Here is a 22147-nt window from a genome sequence, read left to right as displayed (position 1 = left end):
TCCAAACAAGTCTTAGCCGGTGAAAATAGGAGTTACAGTTCTGGCCCATTTTCCTTACTTTTATTGTTCTGGATGGGTAGAAATTGATTTGTCAAGTATTTGCTTACTTATCTCTGCCAAATCTGATCTTTGATTTGCACAAAAAAATTTTGATATTTGATTTAGTAAAATTCAAATGATTCAAATAACAGATTGGTTCATTTAGATTTGCGAGAGAATTATTTTATGGTGAGCCAAAAATTATTATTTTTCAAACAATCAACCAAATTATGATTAAAATCATTATATGCTATAGGATTAAAATAGATCACAGAAAGTATTATATATCATTCATCAGAATAGAAATAATAACATAAATAAAATTAATAATACAGTATTATTAATACCAATAATACAGGGAAGAGAGAAAATAATCTGTATCTTTTAATAAAAAATATGCCCTACATAACAGGGAGGATTTTTTATTTAAAATATTATTAGACTTAACATGTATCATAAAAATTATTCAAATTGAATATAAATAAATGATAATAAATAAATAGTATTCAAAAATTAATTAAATACATTATAATTGATGTTATTAGAATAAAATAAATTAATAGAAAAATATGGAAAACAATACACAAAGAAATATAAAACTGATAATTAATATATCTGCATATTAGGGTTTTTTTTTTATCAAGTCGCAATTTTCCAAACTCTTTAGAGTAGACAGAATACTTTATTTCAGGAAAAAAACTATTTTTGTAACACTCACAACTAAAACCAGGTTAGGCGTGCTCATGTTTAGATAAGACATCCACCGGGGGAATCGAACCTAGGGTTTCTTAGTCCAATATACGTAGTTGTCGGCTACAGATTGTTGCGCTTACTTCGGTTCCACTTCCTAGCCTCTCCCCCTCACCAGGGTTCGATCCCTGATCCGGCGCTTCCATTTCCTCTTCTATTTTGATTTTTCTCTTTGCGTATTAAGTTTCCCTCCAACTCCAACTTCCCGCCTCCCTCTCCAACTGACAATAAGCATCGTCATCATCCGCTACAACAATGGCCTCTCCCTTGCAGGCCGCAATGCTGCTCGGATCGCCTTCATTTCCCAATGCCATTGCCTGGTCTGAGGAGAATTTGATAGCCGTTGCTTCCGGTCACATCATCACCGTTCTGGTGCGAAATCTATTCTCTGACTTTCTCTCTGCATTTTGTCCCGGTTCCATTGGTTCATGCATCCTATGTATTGTGTGTTCTTAGTTTACTAGTGCTTTTATATGTATATGGCTATTTGGTTACTCCACGACTCCTCCTCTCTTTCTCTTCCTTCAATATTACATACTCCACGCAAGACTTAAAACAGAGAAGGCACCTCAATTGCGGTTCCCTCAACCGGGGCACTTCAAAAACAAACCAGGTGTTAAACATTTTAGTTCCAAGCCATCGAACTAGTTCGCCGAAGCAAATAAGCATTAGCTCATTCTCCAACGAAGAAGACAACAAAGTGTGTAGCTGAAGGACGGAACCGTGAGCTCTCGATGACATTTTGACTGTGACGACGGGACAACCGTGAAGAGTTGATTCTCCATATCAATGCTTGAAAGTTCCTTCTGCCGTGTCTGAATTGAAGGTTTTTGCCCTCCCTTCATCTTCTTTCTGCCACCTTCCAGGGCTGAATCCAAGCCCCCCGCCGGGTCTCCTCCCTCGTTGTCAATCATGGGGAGTTATAGACTTGCTACTGATATCAAAATCTGCAAAGCGCTAATATTATGGCCAATCTCGGAGGGTCCTTTTGGCATGTTTGAATCAATGGGTTTGTTGTCGTGAAATATGGTTCAACTTAGTGTTGCATCTTCCTGGAATTTGTTGGTATTAGAGTGCATGTTAATACAGGCAAGGAGACATGGTGGATTGAAATATGGAAAAGGACGCGCCCTGGTCTGATTCACGTCCAAAGCCCTGCTTTCAAGCCGATGTACCTGGTAATAAAAACGAGCTCCCGTTGTTGTTGAAGCCTGTTGTGATAATGTAAGAGAGGGATAGGAGAAAAGTCTGGATGCGATAGTTTCTGAATTCCAAGGATGGCTTACCACCAATAACCTGCTAATAATGTAATCTTGAAAATAATCCCAAACGTTTTGAAGTAGCACAGCTTTTCAGAAAATGATACTAAGAATGAGGAGGATAATGTGGAAGGTGAGAAGATGAGTAAGTGTACTTGAGAGAATGTCACCAAAAGATGGAATCAAGGCTAACCTCCATGCGCTGTTTTAATTAACATACCCTCCCTACCATGGGATTAATCCAAGGGCTGATATTGACGCACTTGTGAGGCAATTGAGGGAACAGCAATTGAGGTGACCTGGATCCCTGGTTAATATGCTCTGCTGCCAAGGTTAAAATGAGAGTTTGCCATTCCTTGGAAATCCTATGAAAAACAAATTTACTTGGTGCACTCTGCATAGTACGTACAGTATGTACTTTTGAGTCAAAGAATGTTTCCCCCCATTTTTTCAGAGACCAGAGTTGCCTCACGGACCACATGGTGTGATAACAGTCTCAACCAGTGAACCTCTTCCCATTGGGGTCGTAGAAAAAAAAGGTATTTGTTTGCTACCTTGTTCGTTACTTGTGCGACAATTGTTGGAGACTTGATAATTTGAAATAATGGCTTGCCGTATTGATGCAATTGCATTGCATGGGAAATTTGTCAAGCAGACTTGTCTGGCGAACTTGCTTTTTTCACTTTGATATGCTTCTTTCAATTTGTGGATGTTAATTTTGTGAACCAACATGATCTTTTTGCCCATAGCAAGTGGCATCTAAAATTCATGGGATATCTTTTATTTTTCAGTTTTTACCACATTTTCCTTGAGCAGGAATATATACGTGTGTATGTGTGTGTAAAGGAGTAAAGAACTAAATTTCTTAAAGATGGAGCCAGACTGATCAATTCCCGTGTATGTCTCATAAAACACTCCTTTTTAATTTTGTCCAGATAAAGCACTCCATAAGAAAGTCTGAACGTTGCCACAAACAGCTCCTAATCACACTTTAAACAAGGTTGAATTGAATCAAGGAGAACCAAAAGATATTCTAACCTTGGAAGACTTACCGCATAATTGTGTGAGCTGTAAAGAATTAACATGCCATTTAAACTGAATTGTGTAGACTTACTCTCTGGATGCCTCCTGCCAACATGTTTGGCCCGAGATGATAAGCCTGTTGTCCGATCATTATCATGGTCTCCACTTGGCTTGGCTGCAAATGCGGGGTATGTACTTTATATTCAACTTTTCAATGATTTTAAGTTTTGGCTTAACCTGATTTTAGAAGGCAGAAGAATGACAAGTTGTTCATTTACAAATCAATAATATTTATACGCATGTAATCAGTATTTATAATTTCACTTGCTATAGGTGCTTGATGGCTGTTTGTACTACAGAAGGAAATGTGAAGGTTTATCGTCCACCTTTTTGTGATTTCTGTGCTGAATGGGTTGAGGTATGTGCTGCAGTAATGGCTTGTCAAGTGAAATTCAAAGCCCCTATAGTCAACTATGGGACTAAGCATTGCAAAGAAATAAAATGTTCTGATCTGATAGAGCTGCTGAATTTATTAAGACCTATAGTAGAAAATCAAGGAAGAAAAGGGGCTAAAAGGGACTGCTGGTTCAGAGGAATTATCCTATGGGTCCTGGTTGTAAGAAAAAAAATAATTCATGGCCTAGTGATGTGTTAGAGTCTGTCTAAGGGTATGTTCAGTCTTTTGTGACGTTTTGGGGTCTTTAAACCCCTCCCTTTTGTCCAGAGAGAGGCAAGTTCTGTGTCTGAAATTGAGAATGGTGAGGAGAGCTCTGGCCTCTCAAATTACAGGTTGGGGGTGGAGGAAGATCATATCTCTTCATCATTTTCTGTGTCTCATTTTGAACGAGACCTTCTGATTAACAACATATCTAAGGATTTCGTTGTTGATAGAGTACAAGGGTGTCGTACGATTCATGTAGCCGATTCCACCTAGAGGGATAAGGCTTGTTGTCGTATATAAATTAGTGTTGGACATCTACTTTTCTGCTTGGTCTCTATAATAATCACTGCTGTGTTTGTGTATCTTATTGAGAGTATAATGCTCCTTTCTCTTTATTCACTCTAGGTTTTGGACTTAACAGAAAGGCTGTTTGGATATCTCCAATGTGCTGGTTTTGGAGATCTGAGTATAGTAAGTTGTCTTAATCATTCATTCTCACTGTCAGTTTTTACTCTGTAACTCTTCTTGTGGAGTCTTAGTTGACATGACATTGGTCATGTTTATAATCTATTTCTTCCTGATTACATTATCAACATTGTGACATCCTCTGTTGGGTGCAGGTAGCAAAGCAGAAACCAGCTGACGATATGCTAGACACTGTTTCAAGGAAGGGACGTAAGAAAAGAAAAGTGTACGGAATTAATGCATTATAATTAATCTATGAATATATGTATAGTAAAATCTATAGTAACTCACGCTATTTAAAAGTCGTGAATATTGTTGCTTATTTCTCAAACTTCATGTAATACATGGTAAAAAGTGTCTAGTTTATTATGCTATGCAACATTACGTTCAAAAATCAACTTTTAACTCTGTTTTAATACTTGCGTGGCAGCAATTATGTCTCCAGCGATTCTGGGAATCCATTGTTATTGCCTACAATTAGTACGGATGGAAACTCTTGTTCTAGCCCCTGTAATGATGTGGAAGGACAGAGAGTGACTGCAGTATGGGACTTTTTTTTTTTTTTTAAAAAGATAAAATTAAGAATTAATCTTTTTGTGTGTTTTTCTGTTGTATGAACAAAAAGTGAATTTCATCACTCTCCTTTGCTGGGTGATATAAAGTACAAATTATGCTTGCCAATAGTTGTTCTTTCATCCTTACAGCATTGAATTATTTTAATCCATGGTTAAACCCTAGCGGAAACACTCATGTTGCTTGTTGTTTCTTGATTTCAGATGTCTGAGATTATAGGACCAGACCTCCAGATAACTGCATCAGATCAGGTGGAATCCATGTCTGAATATAACGAGAAATCCTTGGAAAAAGTATCTGAAAACCACATGTTGCCACTGATTACTACTGATCAATATGCTTTGCGAAGCGCAATGCTATATGGACTTGTTGTTTCTTGGTCTCCATTGCTGCATGAAACACCTGAATTTCAGCCAGTTCCTAATACCAATGCATCTGTTAGTCTACTTGCTGTTGGAGGAAAGAGTGGTAAAATTTCTTTCTGGAGATTTCACATATCAGATTGCTATACTATTCAGGACAGCAACATTCGGACTGCCGTGGAGTTGGCTGGATTTTCACAGGCACATAGTTCATGGGTTACTTCAATAAGTTGGGTGTTATTTCCTTCTGATTTCTCAAATCCACAAATTTTGTTAGCTACTGGAAGCTCTGACGGGAGGTGCGTCAGGCATGCTCATTAAAATGTTATATTTATGTTCTTCGTTATCTGATTTTGCTGAGGTAAAAACAAAGTCCCGAGGTTACATGCTGTGATCAATTGATTGTCCTTAAACTGCATCATCTTAAGGAAAAATGAAATGCTTCTAATGCTATTAAAATAAATTTATCTGTTTCAACATTCATCCATTTTCCTTATAGATTCTGGTTAATCATCACTAATTGGTTTTCTGAAATTATTAACAGCCTGACTTGGAACTTGTGATGTTAAATCTTCATGTTCTTGTTAAGCTAAAATGGTGTCATTGATATTCTTGATGTGGAATCATATGAACAAGGTTCAAACATCACCACCGTATTCTCATTAACTTTTTAGTTCATGGTTTAAGTTGGTTTGTTTTTTGCTGATGCTTCAAGCCCCCCAAAAAAGCCTGTTGTGTGATCAGGCTTGGCAGATAAAAACCATTATTAGGCCTGTACATTACAGCTTAAGCCTCTAGCTAAGAATCTCAGGTCTAATAACTCATCCAGTTAATAACCCTAGTGCCGCAAGCATTACTAAATTTGTTCTGTGACTGAAAATATTGACTTTATAAAGTACCATATATTATTGACTAATCACAGTTGTTTTTTCCTCTAACAAGTTAAATCTTGTACTATCTATATAATTTTATATTTACTTCTAGTGATGAAGCTAAGCTAAAAACTTCAGATGCTTGGATCTTGAAACCTCCTTGACGCTCTGGCATTTGTGTCAGCGCGTACAGTTTTACCCAATTTTATATTGTTTCTCCACTCATTTCATTTACCCTATGGGTTGGCAGTGTGAAGGTTTGGCTGGGTAACAATGACAAATTACTGAAGTCATCAGAAGCGAATCAAACTCTATTTTCTCTACTGAAGGAGGTACTTCCTACTTATTTCCTGCAGCTCTTTTTGTTTGATTTTTCTTCTTTATGGATAATACCTATAGCCATAATTCAATCTTTGTTTTTTAAATAGGTCATAACAATCAATGCTGTCCCAGTTTCTGTACTTTCAGCAACAATGCAAATTCAGTCTTCTGAGATGCTCTTAGCCATTGGCAAAGGTTCTGGCTCCTTTGAAATATGGCTGGGTGACTTATCCTGTAATGAATTTCATAAGCTCGGATCCTATGATGCACATGATCATATTGTAAGTATTTTTTTCCTTGAGTTCATGAGGTTGCATTCCCCTGTGGTTTCTACATTTTAATATTTTCTTCAGGTTACCAGTTTGACCTGGGCATTTAATGGAAGGTGTTTGTGCAGCTGTAGCCAGGTAATAGTAGTTAAGGCTATATGTTCTTCCATAGTTGCTTTGCAGGATCATTTCCATTCAACTAAATGAGTTTTCTTAATCTGTTTCATTTTATGCCTTCCACAGTGGTGTTCTTTTTCCAATTCTTTATTTGTTCAGACCTGATTTATTTACAGTCTCGCTTCAATTTGAAAATACACTTAGAGAGGGGACGTATTAGTGGATGACTAATTTTCAGGAAATTCAACCTAATAACTGCAGCTGAAAGTCAATTTCAAAGAAACCATATGAAATTGATGGATGCTTGTTTGAAATGATTGTAGGACAATTTAGTACGCAGCTGGATTCTTCATGAGAGACAACTCAATGAAGTTACCATCTGTTCTGACATCCTCAATAGTAGCAATCCAACTTGTGTAATCACTAGCGTCTTATATACCTCTTATCCTTGATTGGGAATAAATTTGTTTTGCTTGACCAAATGTCTTTTGCTTTGTCGCAGCCTTCAACAGATTTGTATGCTTCATGTTTTGGTGCAGCAGCGTCCCCCGGAAACCTTGCCATTGCTACAGTATGATATGCTACTTCCAAAATATATATATATATATATTTTTTCTCTTTTCAAGTTTGATGAGAAAAATGTTGTGATTACCATTTCTATTACTGTTTTGAGAATTAATGATACTTATACATGTTATTGTTATTAGTTCATCAGAGTAATCATTGTCCTTTGTTAAGAGAATTAATGATTATGGGCCTTCGTCACTTAATAGCCTCACTATTATTATACCATATATACATCCCTCGTTTTCTCAAAATCGACCTTAATGACAATAGCCATATTATGCGAAGTTTCACTGTCTGATTTTGCTTTATCATTGCAGGTTCGTTGCTTTGATATTGAGAAACTGAACAGAATGTATGAAGCAAGGTAAAATCATATTTTCCAGGTTTAAGTTTTTTGGGCCCTTGCTTATCTTTTTTCTAAATTTAAGCAGAGTCTTAATTAAAAATCTATTAATAAGAAAATTAACATTTTCTTATGAATATTGACAGGGTTTTGAGGGCAGCTATTGAATACTTTTGGATTGGTGGGCAGCAAATGGATGTTCAGTCAAGATTACCCTTTTCATATGCGGCTGAGAAATATTCCAGTTTGCGAAAGAAAGAATTATCTCACTGGGGATCCAACATCATTTGCATCCTTGAGCAATATCATTGCCTTGATAAGCCCCTCGTTCTTTGGGATATAATTGCAGCATTATTGGCTTTCAAGGAGAACGATTCAATATATGTAGAACATATACTGATTAAGTGGCTGTCAATGTCCTTTCTGGGATCCCATACGGACCTTCCTGCTGAAAAGGTTTTGGCAAAGGTCTCTTCAAATTTGTCAGATATTCCTTCTCGCCTGCTTCACCTGCTCAACATAGTCTGTAGACGTGTGATGATAGCAGAACTGGATGTTGACGAAATAAATAGAATAAACAACAGCCTTCTAAACTCAGGAGGGTCAACTCTTTCCGAGGAAAAGCAAGTAACTAAGTGGGTGGAGATTCTTCTGAGAAGTGAAAGAGAACTCCGTGAAAGGTTAATAGGTTTTAGTTTTTCTGCTTTCCTAACCAACCTATCCTGTGCAGAAGCAGCTCCTTCCCAGCCGGGACATTGGTATCCTTTTGGAGTAACACAGATGAAACAATGGGTGGAATTAGATCGGGATAATGCACGTGACCGATTGAAAGTCCTTGCATCAGAAGTTACAAATGAGAAAAGGTGCAGGTTGCTAGTTCGGCCTTAGTGTTTTAAATAGTGCAGATCGCAGATCCATTTTTTGCCACTTGCCATAGTGATTTAATTGCTTTGTTCATACACGGGGACTTGTTGGAGCCGGAAGCTAACCAGATATGTCTATATGACTAATATGTTTCATTTTGCTTCCAAAGAAGATGCTGAAACGCTGCATAATTTTAACATAAATTATACTTTATTGCAAGCTTTCTACTCGATGAAAAATGATCCTTAGAATGTGAGCATATTTAGGAGATCATTACCTCAATTATTTCTTGTATATCCATGGTGAACTTCGGAAGTTTCTTTCTATCTGGGAGACTTCTGGCCTCTGACTGTACAGAATTCTGCATTCCCTTTCTTCTTCCCCTACTCATGAGCCAACTTGTTTTGCAATCAATGAAGCATGAACATATTTAAAATGCTTTCCATGCATGAACTTTTAATTTGCTGATCCATGGTGGATTTTGGCTGCGAACTTGTTATTAAGTTTGTAAGAATCAGATGACGTTTTTCTTTGAAGAGGCATTTTAAAACTTCATAAATGCTAATTACAGTGTTGTATATCTGGTCCACGTAACAGGCTTCTGTCCGATGAACATTTAGCAGCGGAGCGTTGCAGTTTTTGCTCAGCGTATGTTCCATTTGAATCACCTGAGGTTGGTTTTTGCTCAGGTGAGGAATACAGTAGTGGCAAAGGCCAGCGTCACAGGTTATTGAGATGTGCCACCAGCATGCAGGTTTGCCCCATTGCTCCGCTATGGTTCTGTATATGTTGCCGCAGGTCAGCTTTTAGACTGGCGCCAGATGCACTCTTTAGAATGTCTGCATATCCTGTAGATTTTAAATCTTCCACCAACTCATGTACCCTAGCAGTGTCCGCAAAACCCTGGTGTCCCTTTTGTGGGATACTTCTACAGAGACAACAACCGGAATTTCTACTTTCGCCAACTTATGTATGAGAATGATTAACTGCTTTTGCTATATAAATTATGTTATTATATTTATAATGGCTATGACGCTTGCTTTCGTCTTAGCGTTCTGAAAATGAGTTGCACTCTGTGCACCATCGATTCGATACACTAAACACAATCTCTCTCCCCCCCCCCTTTTCTCTCTCCCTCTCTCACACCCACACACAACCTTTTTGACTTTCTGACTTTGGCCGGGGGAAAAATAGAGAATGAAGAGGTGACACATTTCCTTAGGATCTATATGTTAAGCAAGCTCGGTTTAAGGTGTATACAAGCTTGTTGAATGTAATCGAATATGAGAATGGAAGAAATCCCCTGTTTGGGTGGACTGTTGGACTCCTTATAAATTGCAGCGTATCATCATTTGCTGCGGAGGGAAAAGCAGACTGGGAAAATCATAAATATAATTATCCATGTAGCTGAGTTAGATTGAATTGACCGGCCAGTGGCAGACGTTGAACCGGATTCATTGAGATGAGGTTAGGGCGGTCAATTTCAAACATTCTTGGTCAAAGGTGTCATCAAGTGCCCTTTGAATACAACGTTGCTGCTCAATTGACTTTCCTCACCATACATAGCCTCTTCAACTCCATCGTACATTTTTAATAATTTTTTTAAAGGATAGATAATATTAAGTTATTAAAAAAAAAAAGTTAACGCAAATAACCGACACGGTGCTCTTGCCGCCCTGAGGTGTGTGCCCCGCGAGGCTATTGATATCCCGTCCAAAGGCAAGCGCGAGGGCCATGGGAACAGAACAGAGACTAACAGAGCCGGGCCCATTCCCCCCACCCCCGGCCCCCAAAAAAAAAAAAAAGCAAAAACAAAAGTGCTTATATTCAGATTGCGGTGTTACCAATTAGCAGCGTCATGCTCAGACCCCGTGGATATGTTACTTCATTTGGAAATAATATTATGACATTTTAAAACACCCTTACAATTTTGTAATTAAACAAGGCGGTGTTCCATAACTTTATCAGTATATTAAATATTCTTGCAACGTACATCAGGGGCTCGGAAGGCACGAGCATCAGATTCATGCATATCTACATCTCCTACTTTTACATATCTACATCTCCTACTTTTTGTAACCCATTAAAAACTAAAAAGTCACCTGATTTTCGTCGAGAGACGACAAAATGGGAGCAATAAACACACCCGATTTTAAAACTCATTGGTTATTAAATATTCCTCGTTAGCCTTAGGCCATTGTTTTCAGCGGCAACGTCAATTCGGAACATAAAAATCGAGTATTTTGCTTTGGATTTTAACTTGAGTGTGTGTGTGTGTGTGTATATATATATATATATATTCGCATGGAGCCCAATGAAGAAATTCGAACACCAAACGTGTTTTCTCGTGCCATGTCACTATGTTGATTTTAAACAATCTTAATCATCCATTTCGTAGACAAAATTTATTTAACCCTTACATCGCTGCATGAGCTGTACATGGAGGTGTGATTAATATGCTTTATTATACTATGGGTCTTGACTTTTATGGTGTACAGAGATGGTTATCCTCGTAACCCCGCCGGGGCTTGCAATGTTCTCCGCACTTACATAGCTACCATCAACGTGGACACAGAACGAAAAGTAAATGAAAACCAATCGGGCGTTTAATCCAATTTATAAATAATATTATTAAAATATAGTTTATCCACTAGCAGCAAGTCAGCTGTGGGCCCATATTGTACGATGGCGTTTGGGAACGGAAAGCTTCACGTTTCTGAATGCCACGGAGCGACACGTGGATGCATTAGGAAGCGACTACTTATGTTTGGTTTGGTTTGGCAGGTTGAAGTTCAGCGCCGAATTCGTGATTGATTATCGCCGGTCGTGCGAGATTGAGATGGGCCCTGCATCGGCCCCACCCCCCAAAATAACGACAAATCTAACTGACACGTGGCACTTGTGGATCCGTGCACGATACTCACCCTCCCATGGGCGCTCCCCTCCCGTTCTTCCTCGGCTGCCCCTCCCATTTGCCTCGGCCAACATCCCCAAAGTTGGGAAAAAAAAGAAAAAAGGATCCATGTATCCCCATATTCTAAAACTTAATCTTGCCGTGAAATATCTTAGTAGGTAAAAATATTTCCCATTGATTTATCAGCTGAGCACCTCGTTTAACTCTCAAATACTCCTCCGGTCCTTATTATAAGACCCAATTTGACTTTTTATTTGGTCCTAATTATAAGACCCAATCCATTTTCTCTCTTTATTTATGCATTTTTTTCTAAGATAATCCTTTTAATAATGATAGTTTTAGCCAATATACTTAATTAGCAAGGATATTTAGGAATAACAACACTTATTTATTATAAATAACCAACTTAACTTACTTCCTTAATCTCCTTAAATAAGTCAATTGGGTCTTATAATTAGGATAGTAGTATTTATTTTCTGATGTGTTTTAGGCCCACTTAAACTGATTCTTATTTTTGACGATGTTGATGGATTTAGAAGAGAAGGGAAAAACATTGGTGCAGTTGTCATATCACGATCAGATATATATTCCACGGCATATATTCTTCAACTTATTTTATTTTTTTAAAAATCCATTTTATAATATCCGGGATGCGTTCCCCCCACTTGGATCCACAATATAATTTTAATTGAATCACTTAATATGAATAAAAATATTAGTTAAAAAAATAGGTATAGTATTAAATTAAAAATATAAAGAATTTGTAAGCCCCTTAAAATATTGATAAAAGTTTAGGTATATAGAACAGCAAAATAAGGAGCGTATTGCCAGGAGAAACGTATTCATACTGTGGATGAGGGGAATATTTATTAATTAATAATTAATAAAAGGGCACAGCTTAATCTATACGATTAATGACATGATTTTCCACCATTAAATAAGGCGGCCTTTGACAACTGATATAAATTATAATATTCCACTTTTATATACTGTGAACTGCGTCAAAACTCAAAAGCACCTACACCAGGAGCCCCCAACGTCTTCTCCTTTGCATTCTCAGCTTGCTTTATTATTTGACCAAATTATCATTTCCCCTTATAACGATGTTAATTCAATAAAATGTGCCCAACAAATATTTAGGCTAATTTTTGGTATTGTATGATAACATTACGTCAAGTTCAGGAATTATTACCCCTACCAGGTATCCCTTTTTTTCTCCCCACTGCACCTAACCACTGACAATATACATATATATATATATATATATATTGGTTCTTTTTAAAAAGGCATGCAAATGCGATTCTTGAAGCCAATATTATCTATGAAACCCGGGGTTAATTAACTTTAACTCGGCTTTACCGTGAATTACGTTGCTCGTGGATGATGTGTTTAGGGCATCGGGACATTTGCAAATGGAGGGCATTTACCCATTATTATTATTATTATTATTATTATTATTATTATTAAACAATGAATAATAAATTATTAATATTTGGGCAAAAGGGTATTCACATTTCTCTTGCTACGTGCATCATCATCAGTTTGGGACGTTCTCAGGAAGGTCCAAAAAGCCACTGCAGCGAAAACGGACGATCCGAAGAAGGCCCTTTTCCGTTCCTCTCCCTCTCCCCCTCTCTCTGCGCCTCTTTGTACAATAATCTTTCTCTTCTTCAGTAAAATTAGTGACTCAAAGCTTGCTCTCTAATATTTACCTGTCTCTTCATAATTTCTGCAACTGTTTATCCATAATAATCGTTTCTTTCTGGGCTTTTAAACTACCGGAACAAGACGGTTTTCGAGATCGGTTTGATCTTTTGTTAATGGGATTTTGCTAGATTAAGCCAGGTATGCCTTCTTTGTTCAAATACGACTTTCTTGGTCGTTCCTGTCTTTCATTTCCCTGCTAATGTAATCTCTCGATGCTTATCTCCTAATCAATTTTATACGCGATAAAATTCAGATAATTTCGAAGAGGCCAAAAAGATCAGCTCTTTTGCGTTTGGTATTTATTATGGCGGTACCTGAGAATGCCGGAGCCATAATCGGTTCATCCAGTCAAAATTTGGACGACAGTGTAGTGTCATCGGACTCAACTGTGACCAATGAGCTGGAGAAATCGAAACCCAGAACCGAGGCTATTGTAAATGGTTTAGAAGCAGACGTTCAACCTGTCAACGGCGATGATCAGTGTCTGAATGATGTGTTCGGCCATCAGGATAGAGCTCCGTCGGTCCCTAACGGCAATTACAAGTCTCAAATCACTCAGATGCGAAATGGGTTCGAGGCAAATGGGGTTCAGAACCAGCAGATGGTGTTAAATAATAGCGGCTACGGAATTAAGCAAATATCTAACGGAGTAAGGAACGATGGAGAGGGTGGTGAGAGTTTCAAGCGTGATATGAGGGATTTGGAAGAGTTATTGTCAAAGCTGAATCCCATGGCCGAGGAATTTGTACCGCCATCTCTTACCGTTAATCACGGATTCTTAGGTGATGCTGGGTTTAGCTACCCTAACAACTTTCTACCCCAAACTAATTATGGCAATGCAAATGGACATACTAACAGAAGGGTAAGATTAAATATTTCGAGGTTTGAAGTTACATTTATTCTTGAGGGCAAATTTTATTTTTATATCGGTTGGTTAGCTCACTATAATGCTCTCTGAATTCACCCGAGAGTTGTAGCTCGTACTATGGTTTTGGTTTTAAGTAATATCATGCTATCAGCGTATGAATATCTTCTTCAGCTTATTATGATAATGCATTGCAGAGGAAGAATGGATACAATCAAGGGAAGCGAAGAGCTGATAATAAAATGGATTTGGAGAAGAGAGAAGACATGATCAAGAAGACTGTTTATGTGTCTGATATTGATCAACAGGTAAGATTCATATCGGGTTTGTAAATTCTCTCATTTCAGCTGGCTAGAGTGTCTTTTTTGTTTTTCTTAATTTCTGTGCCTTCATCTAAAGATTGTGTTTTCTGTTGGCATCTAGGTCACTGAAGAGCAGCTGGCAGCTCTCTTTCTTAACTGTGGACAGGTAGAAACGGTTCTGTTTTCATTGCTTTTTTTCCTCTTGATAATGCCGACCATGTTATTGAAACCGCTCCTTTTTCTGGGCCCAAGGTTGTTGATTGCCGAGTATGCGGAGATCCTAATTCTATACTTCGTTTTGCCTTCATTGAGTTTACGGACGAAGGCAAGTTCACTAACTTATTTCTGGTATAAAGTATAGAAATGTAGTTTGCTCTATATTAATTAATAGTGGTATGCTTGCAGAAGGTGCGAGGGCTGCTTTGAACCTGTCTGGCACCATGCTTGGATATTACCCAGTGAGAGTGCTGCCTTCAAAAACTGCTATCGCACCAGTTAACCCCTCATTTTTGCCCAGGGTAATGATTTGCTTTGGCTTGTCCTGTTCCATGTTCTCTTTGCATGGGAATTAAAGCTCAGATACTTAAACCTAGAGGCTAACTGGTCAAATGGCGCTAAAATGTCGCATTTCTCTGACTTGGCTCTATAATGGTGTTGTGTTTTATAGTCTGAAGATGAACGGGAGATGTGCTCAAGAACAATTTATTGCACGAATATTGACAAGAAGGTAGTGTTGAATTATACTTAATTTAGGTAGTGTTGAATTATACTTAATTTGAGAATGTTTCTATACTCAGGTTTGTCCACTTCTGGTTTTCCAGCAAATGGGTGGCTCAGATCTTTAACCTTTCTTGTCGACAATGCAGGTCACCCAGGCAGATGTTAAACTCTTCTTTGAATCTCTTTGTGGAGAGGTTTGTAGCTTTTCATGTTAATAAGTTTATATTGATATTTATTGGCTGAATTTGAGCATCTCATGAGATTTCCCTCCCATTATTTTGGATAATTCATCTAGGTTCAACGCTTGAGGCTTCTTGGAGATTACCATCACTCAACTCGCATTGCATTTGTTGAGTTCACTATGGTAATTGCTCACTTTTGGACTATTTCATCTGAATCAGCTCGGTGTACTGTGATACTCATACATGTCTATCACGTTGTTATTTTTTGCTTTCAATTTCTTACTGTGGCTGATTGTATGATTGATTTCATTTCCACCCTCACCATAGCAGGCAACAGTACTTGCTCGTTTATAAAGAAGAATCAATAAGAAAAGCAAAGATGAATCTTGATAATATATTGTTTGGATTATAGGGCCTCTTCTGCCTCGACTCTATATATGTATGCATAGTGCATTAGAGGGTGAATTTTCACATATCACAATTGTTGATACATTATTTTTGACAGCCGTTCTGCATGTTTGATAAGTTTTGCATAAGCTGTGTTATAGCCAAATGTAGTCATTTAATTGGCTTGTTGCTTTTTCTTCTGGGTTATATTATATTCAACTCGACGTGTGATGGAAGAGAGATGATTGCGTGCCCAATTTTATTCATTCATGGTTTGAATCTAGGCCTTATAGGGTTAGTTAATTAGTGGCTTGCCTATGAATATCTGTACTGTGAGGTACAGGTGGAAAACTAGTTTTGTTAACGTGTCATGTTCTGGACTCTGGCCACAAGTAATGCAGTAAGGTTGCCTGTAGCTGGGGCAACTTAAAGGAGGAAGGAAAGGATAAATTTCATGTTAATATCCTGTGGGTAAGGTCCTAAGTGACAAAAAGGTGGTTGATGGTTATCCCCCAATTTTTAAGAGTCAAACAGTTGTTTATGCTTAGTTACTTATTACTGTTAGCTTGAAATGTGTTTCAGTATGATGCTCTGTTAATGCAGTTGCCCGGAAACTCTTATCTTTCTGATATATAAGGTTCAAATTTACATTGGGTCTTGGAAGGATATAGTGGTTTTTAGGTTCCCTTGGTGAGGAACATTTTGGTGTAAAGGAATCGGATGGTGATGATTCTTGTTTCAGCTGCTTAGGTTGGGCCTTTTCTTACGTTCACCCACATAAATTAATGAGCTACGCCGAGTTTTTTGCTCTGGAGCTGGGCTAGCACTCACTTTGGTGCCTGCGACCTGTTCAAATTTGTTGCTAGCCCAGTATTTTTCTTTCTTCTAAAAAAATATGTGTACTTTCCTTTTTTGGCAAATTTTTATTTTGTTGAATGCAACAAAAACTCCCCCACATTAACATGCCATTAACTTTTTTCGGAGGGGTTTCTGGATTTTTTGTGTTAGCAGTGGTTTTATACTCTGTTCCCTCATGTCAAATGTTGATTACAAGTAAATCTGTGGTTTGAGTCCTGCTATTTCCGTTAATGAAATGTTTGAGTGGTGGAAGGATTAATAAATGGTTTGTTGAATATATCTTTTAAAATGAAATCTTTTTTGCTTTTGATTCTCAGTCTATTTCATTATTTTTGGATTACTATTTGTTTATCAATTGTACTTAATTTGTCTGGTTGTCTCAAGATTTTACGTGCTCAACCCTGCAGGCTGAAAGTGCAATTGCAGCTCTGAACTGTAGTGGTGTGATTTTGGGTTCGCTGCCTATCAGGTTAGTCCGACAGATCCGTCCCTCCCTCCCTCCCTCTCAGTTCTCATGTTCTTTTTTCCCTGCTAGGTGGAGTGTACGTTAGCATGAAAGTAGTGTCCGGCATTATCATTACCTTTTAGTTTCAAAATTTTTACCCCCCCCCCCAAACAAAAAAAAAGGAAGAAAAGAAAAAGAAAAAGAAAACCCAAAAAAAAAAAAAAAAGAATTCATGTACTGATATTCTGATGAAGCTATAGTTCATGGGGTACAATGTGCTTTTTCCCTTTTGTCAATGACAAAGCCTCCTGCATATCTGTGGATCTTTCTTCAACCATTTTTATGTTTTGTGCAGGGTAAGTCCATCGAAGACACCTGTTCGGTCTCGTGCACCACGTGGGTCAATGCACTGAGTCATGCTTCCATGTCTCTTGGGTTGGTTGCATTTTTTTTTTTTTAATATGTTTACATACATAGATAGGAGCAAATATTGTCCAAGGTATCTGTGGTCTTTAGTCTATGCCCGTGTCCTTGAGTCTTGGTGTATGGTCTCCGTTAACCCCAGGGGTTATGGATTACTTGTTTAGCTTGTAGAGTTGGATCTGGGATGGCACTTCGAGGATCTTTGATGGCTTAATTTATGACACTCAATCTGATGGATTCATCTTTGAGACGAGAGAATTTTATGGTTGGATGTCTCTTTAACATCTGGAATTTTCTTGGAGAAAACATGATAGAAAGCCGTTGTTGTTTCTCGTGTCGTGAGCTGTTTCCCGGGCGCTTGGATATTGCCTTGAATCTACGTACTCCTCTTATCCACAATGCAGGTCTTGCTCACCGAGCTTAGCCTGGCCTAAAATATAAGTCCAATTTTTAATAATATATAAAGTAGTCAATATTTGTTTTTCTATATTGCCCTCATACACAAAGTAGAAGTAATTACTTCATTATAATTAGCATTGACGTCTGTTACGGACATATTTGAAAAGTTCTACAAATTCTTTACATGATTATTGACCGAACAAGACATTTGAATTATGAAATCTCACTATCTAGGGGTGGAAATCTATTGCCATTTCCAGACAACTCCTTGATGGATTGTAGGAGACCTGTCTCTGCTGTTTGACGTCTTTGCATGCCCACCAACCGCCAGCAACTGCCGCTTCTCGTCTCTCCTCTCCTCTCCTCTCCTCTCCAGCATACACATTCCTTTGTACTTAACCTCAAGTTCTCTATTCCAAAAGAGAAAAAACTTGAGTTTTCAATGCGGCAAAATTTCAAGTTAAAAAGTGAATATTAATGAGGCTCTGAAGCAGAAGGGCAAAAACGGAAAGAGAGAGAGAGAGAGAGGCTTTGCGACACATTCTGTTATTGGGACAGTTAATCTGGTAAGTTTTATTTTCTTCTTCCTCATAATAAGGAGGGTAGAGCCCATTCCGTAAGTCTGGCCTTTTCTTTCATAATTAAGAAGTTTTATTAATTTAATTAATTTAATTAATTTCATTCCAATGTAGTAAGTTTGTTTTAATTGGCATTATATTTTGACAGCTCTAATTTCATAACAATCATGATTCCAAGATGCTGGTTAAAAAAAAAATCATGATTCCAAGAAAATCACCACGCGTCATAATTGAATCGATAATTTTACCGCATTAATGAATGAATAGTTTTCAGTTTTCACCCCCCGCGAATCAGCAACACCATCTCTGTTTCTGGGGTACTATGGGCCCTATGAGACCGGACTACTAAAGCAAAATCGCCAAGTAATCGCACTTTTACTGAGAACGGAATTAGAACTACCGTCTCTAGAAGAGTATGGAAATATTTTTTCCCTTCTTTTTTTTTGTGCCTTCACTTTTTTTTTTGGCCTCTGCATGAAAGAAAAGTATGACTCGAATCAAAAATTGTAAAGCGTACCATAGGTTTTATTAAGAAAACTTAAACATTTAATTTCTAGACTATTTTTTTTTTATGCATAGATAAAAAGCACATTACCTATATGCTATAATAACATAACATTTTCCATATAAGATATAAATGTTAAAGTATTAATTTTTCAGTTTTTAATGACGAGTTTTGAATTCTTTTACATTCAAGGTATTGTGCGTTAATTAACTTAAATTTTTTATAATATAATTCTTGATTTCACTCGGATGTTTCAAGAAATTATAAATTTTCTAAACGAATTGGGTTTATTTTTTATTTTATATTTTCTTCACCAATCAATATAAATTTAAATATGTAATATAAAATTTATAAAAAAAGAGTCATTATTCATAAATTATAATTAATGTTATTTCTCTGAAGTGCTGTGTAAATTTTTTATTCTAATAATTTTTCTCCACATATCCCCTCTGAAATGACAAGAAGAATCTTGGCTATCCATTCTCCACACTTGGGAAGTTCCTGGGTGATCTCATTTATTTATAGAAAACTTAATCTGTAGAGTGCGTGTGTAGATATAAAAAGCACACCCATCTTTCTATATCCAAAACTGGTCTTAGTTCATGCCAGGTAGGATTACCTTTCTAATTAACAGTCAGAACAGGGAAACACAAGTATAACCCAGAACTGATCTCAAAATTAAAAAAAGAAAAAGAAAAAAAACAAGAGGGAATTGGAAAATATGAAGAATGATGATTTTAAAAAGGACACAAATTGCAAGACAATGAATCCGTGACTCATTTTATCAACGAGTGGCCTCTACAGATAAGATCCCCTGTTCCATAAGTAAAATCTCCTTGCTTGCTTAGTTTGTCAGCTCTGAACCACCTTTCTTCGTCCCCATCATTTTGATCTCTTCTCAGTAACTTGAGTTCAAGATTTCTGCTCAGAGGAAGTTCCGACCACTCCTGCTGCAGGAGCAGCACCCCCTGTTCCTAGAAAATACTTAAGGTGAGGAAAACTTGAGGGAGCAAGAAGAAGATAATGCATATTTATATGTAGCACGGTTAGATGGTGAACCTGTGGTGGGTATTGGAGGCGAAGCTGACATAGGTTGTGATAAGCCGACGAGTCTGAACAATTCCCGAGATGAAGGGTCAGGGTATTGTGCCTTTTTCAAATATGCTGGTGCAACCAACTGTCCAACCCCATCAAACGGATGGTAATACACTGAAGGCCAACGAATGGGAATTTGCTGTCCTCCATAGACATTATAATAGTTCTGTTCAAAAACAACATAGTCCAAATCAAACACTTTCCAACTTACAATGTACCTGTTTCCTTTTTTAACTTTGCTCCATACTATGTCTTCTTTCTAGCTGGCCAATCTCAAGATAAATAAAAGCCAACCGCCATGTTGATCTTGTTTTAGCCTAATCAAACTGGGCTAACTCCTTTGGCTAAATGTTCTGTTACTGAAGGAGATGATATGTTTGTGCAAATATACTAGTTAGAACTATGAAGCACGTGTCCGCTTAAATTTGGGTATTCAAGACTTGCATGAAGCAGCTACTTTATGAGCAAACTAACCATTGCGTAAATTTGTTCTGTGGGCGGATGTCCAGGATACCTGAATATTGAAAAGAAAATGCTCATTAGGAATCTAAGTAATTTGTGGGGGACAAACATTACTTTTAAACGTCTCGATTGTTTACTTGACTGGTGGATAAGTAAAAGCATACTGGGGTATGTGTTGATTGTAACAAGAGGAGATTCCTTGAACCGGAACCGGAACCACGGGCCAAGAAGTTGTAATAAATTGCCCCTTTCCTGCAACGGCAACTGCAATTTCTTAGAGAACATGTTTGCAGGTAAAGAATATCTGGCACTACAGTGATGAAGACGAAGCAACAAACCTGTTGCATGTGGATTGAATCTTTGTGCACCAAGAGCCGCAAGATTACAATTAGCTCTCCTCCCATCAATCATAGGGTAGGGATTCTGACAGGCTCTTACTGCAGAATCTGAGTCCCTGAATGTCACCTAAAACGAACAATAAAAGCGTGATTCAGGTAAAAGAGAGGAGTCTGACTAAGACTTGATGCCAAGAAAGGGTGGAAGAGCAAGATTACAAAGCCATAGCCTTTTGATCTCCCACTGTTTCTGTCGTTTATAACAACAGCCTCCAAGATCTCTCCAAACTGCTCAAAATAGTGTCTCAGACTGTCTCTTTTGGTCTCCCAGGCCAGTCCGCCAACGAATATCTTGGTATAGGTTGTGTCGCCAACTTGTTTGGCATTGTTTGGACTAGCCGTTTTATTTTTGCTTTGCCGCGACATGCCAGTTCAAATCACACGGCCCTGAACCACTAAAACCACTGCGAAATAAGCCTAGAGGCAATATAGGATCAAGAAAACACGGCGGAAAGAGAAGAAAATGAGGTCACAAGGAGCCGTTTGGTTGGTTTTAACCTGTAAGTACGATAGGGAAACAGTTATTTATCCAATCAACCCCAGAAAAAAATCTTCCACCACCATGTGCTCTACCGTTTCTGGTTCTTTGACGTTTCCTCAGATTCTACAGCTAAAATTCCCTTCACGAGAAGCTTGAATGAATACTGACAAGAGGGTTGAAAGATTAGGGGAAAGAGAAACATGGAAAAGGAAGTGAAAACCCAAATATTTATGCATCTCGTGTTACAGAGAGAACAACTTTACAAGTAGGCAAAAAGACAATCGGAGCAAGTAAAACGAAAAGAATTATTTATGAATACTATATATATATATATATAAATATATGTATGTGGGGTGTTCTTTATAACATGATTGTGCTCATTATTTCTTTATATAATTGGCCCATATCAGAGCTCCCGAAACTCTGAATGGGTCCGAAGATACGTGCCTCGTTGGATTCAACTTTGTTGCGTTTTTCGCCTTTGCCCTTCATTGACTTAATCGGCACATAATTATTCGTTTTCCGTATTATATTAATTATAGTGGGGGATATATATATATATATATATATATATTACAATAAGGCGTGGAATAATGCCTTGACGCCATTTGGAGCGTCAGGACCACGCAGAGAAATTACGCCCGACTTAAGAAACAAGAGAAGAGGTTGACTGCCTGCTTCTTGAAGAAACAAAACCATCGTGTTCTTGTGTTGTGTGAGTACATAGAGAGAGTCGCATGATTTGAATCCATATAGCTATTGATCGATTTGGGTGATTGTGTTCGTCCTTATCCTTCTTGGGTTCCGAGCGTTAGAAGTCTCTTCTCTGGATAAGGCATTGACGATGGGATGAAGGAATCATGAGCCCTTTCCTCTGGGGTCAGAGTTAGGCGCCCCGGCGTACCTTGTTCCATCTAACTTTTCAATAAAGTAGCACTCACATG

The 22147-nt window shown here is 37.8% G+C and overlaps 3 protein-coding genes across 10 annotated transcripts; 2 read left to right on the top strand and 1 right to left on the bottom strand.

Moving 5' to 3' along the window:
- The first annotated feature begins 891 nt into the window (after positions 1-891).
- LOC114746682 (uncharacterized) lies at positions 892-9528 on the top strand. Of its 5 annotated transcripts, none has more exons than XM_028934935.1 (16): positions 892-1161; positions 2503-2587; positions 3157-3259; positions 3405-3489; positions 4138-4203; positions 4353-4423; positions 4628-4739; positions 4974-5431; positions 6255-6336; positions 6433-6606; positions 6679-6732; positions 7035-7127; positions 7214-7282; positions 7596-7642; positions 7768-8490; positions 9083-9528. In XM_028934935.1, exons 1-16 carry the CDS (start codon positions 1045-1047, stop codon positions 9459-9461), a joined length of 2718 nt encoding a protein of 905 aa, XP_028790768.1. In that variant the 5' UTR covers positions 892-1044; the 3' UTR covers positions 9462-9528. The 5 variants fall into 5 exon arrangements, with proteins under 5 accessions (XP_028790768.1, XP_028790767.1, XP_028790766.1 ...); XM_028934934.1 differs by having other exon boundaries at positions 4347-4423; positions 7768-8484; XM_028934933.1 differs by having other exon boundaries at positions 4347-4423.
- Positions 9529-12937: 3409 nt separating this feature from the next.
- Positions 12938-17636, top strand: LOC114746713 (polyadenylate-binding protein-interacting protein 12). Of its 2 annotated transcripts, none has more exons than XM_028934987.1 (11): positions 12938-13244; positions 13360-13968; positions 14169-14279; positions 14395-14439; positions 14526-14598; positions 14679-14791; positions 14941-15000; positions 15140-15187; positions 15289-15357; positions 16828-16889; positions 17221-17636. In XM_028934987.1, exons 2-11 carry the CDS (start codon positions 13411-13413, stop codon positions 17276-17278), a joined length of 1197 nt encoding a protein of 398 aa, XP_028790820.1. In that variant the 5' UTR covers positions 12938-13244; positions 13360-13410; the 3' UTR covers positions 17279-17636. The 2 variants fall into 2 exon arrangements, with proteins under 2 accessions (XP_028790820.1, XP_028790821.1); XM_028934988.1 differs by having other exon boundaries at positions 12939-13244; positions 13353-13968.
- Positions 17637-19513: 1877 nt separating this feature from the next.
- On the bottom strand, positions 19514-21484 carry LOC114746712 (RNA-binding protein 24-like). 3 transcript variants are annotated; one of them, XM_028934986.1, is made up of 6 exons: positions 20882-21484; positions 20666-20792; positions 20492-20579; positions 20340-20379; positions 19830-20031; positions 19514-19744 (listed from the first exon to the last, which is right to left on the bottom strand). In XM_028934986.1, the coding sequence occupies exons 1-6, from the start codon at positions 21086-21088 to the stop codon at positions 19683-19685; spliced, it is 726 nt and encodes a 241-aa protein (XP_028790819.1). In that variant the 5' UTR covers positions 21089-21484; the 3' UTR covers positions 19514-19682. The 3 variants fall into 3 exon arrangements, with proteins under 3 accessions (XP_028790819.1, XP_028790817.1, XP_028790818.1); XM_028934984.1 differs by having other exon boundaries at positions 20465-20579; positions 20882-21482; XM_028934985.1 differs by having other exon boundaries at positions 19514-19738; positions 20465-20579; positions 20882-21482.
- Positions 21485-22147: the final 663 nt, after the last annotated feature.

The sequence above is a fragment of the Neltuma alba genome, unplaced genomic scaffold (genome assembly GCF_004799145.2).
Source record: "Neltuma alba isolate B1F8T4 unplaced genomic scaffold, ASM479914v2 tig00005084_pilon, whole genome shotgun sequence".
NCBI classification, from domain to species: domain Eukaryota; kingdom Viridiplantae; phylum Streptophyta; class Magnoliopsida; order Fabales; family Fabaceae; genus Neltuma; species Neltuma alba.
This window is presented reverse-complemented; position numbering and strand designations above follow the sequence as displayed.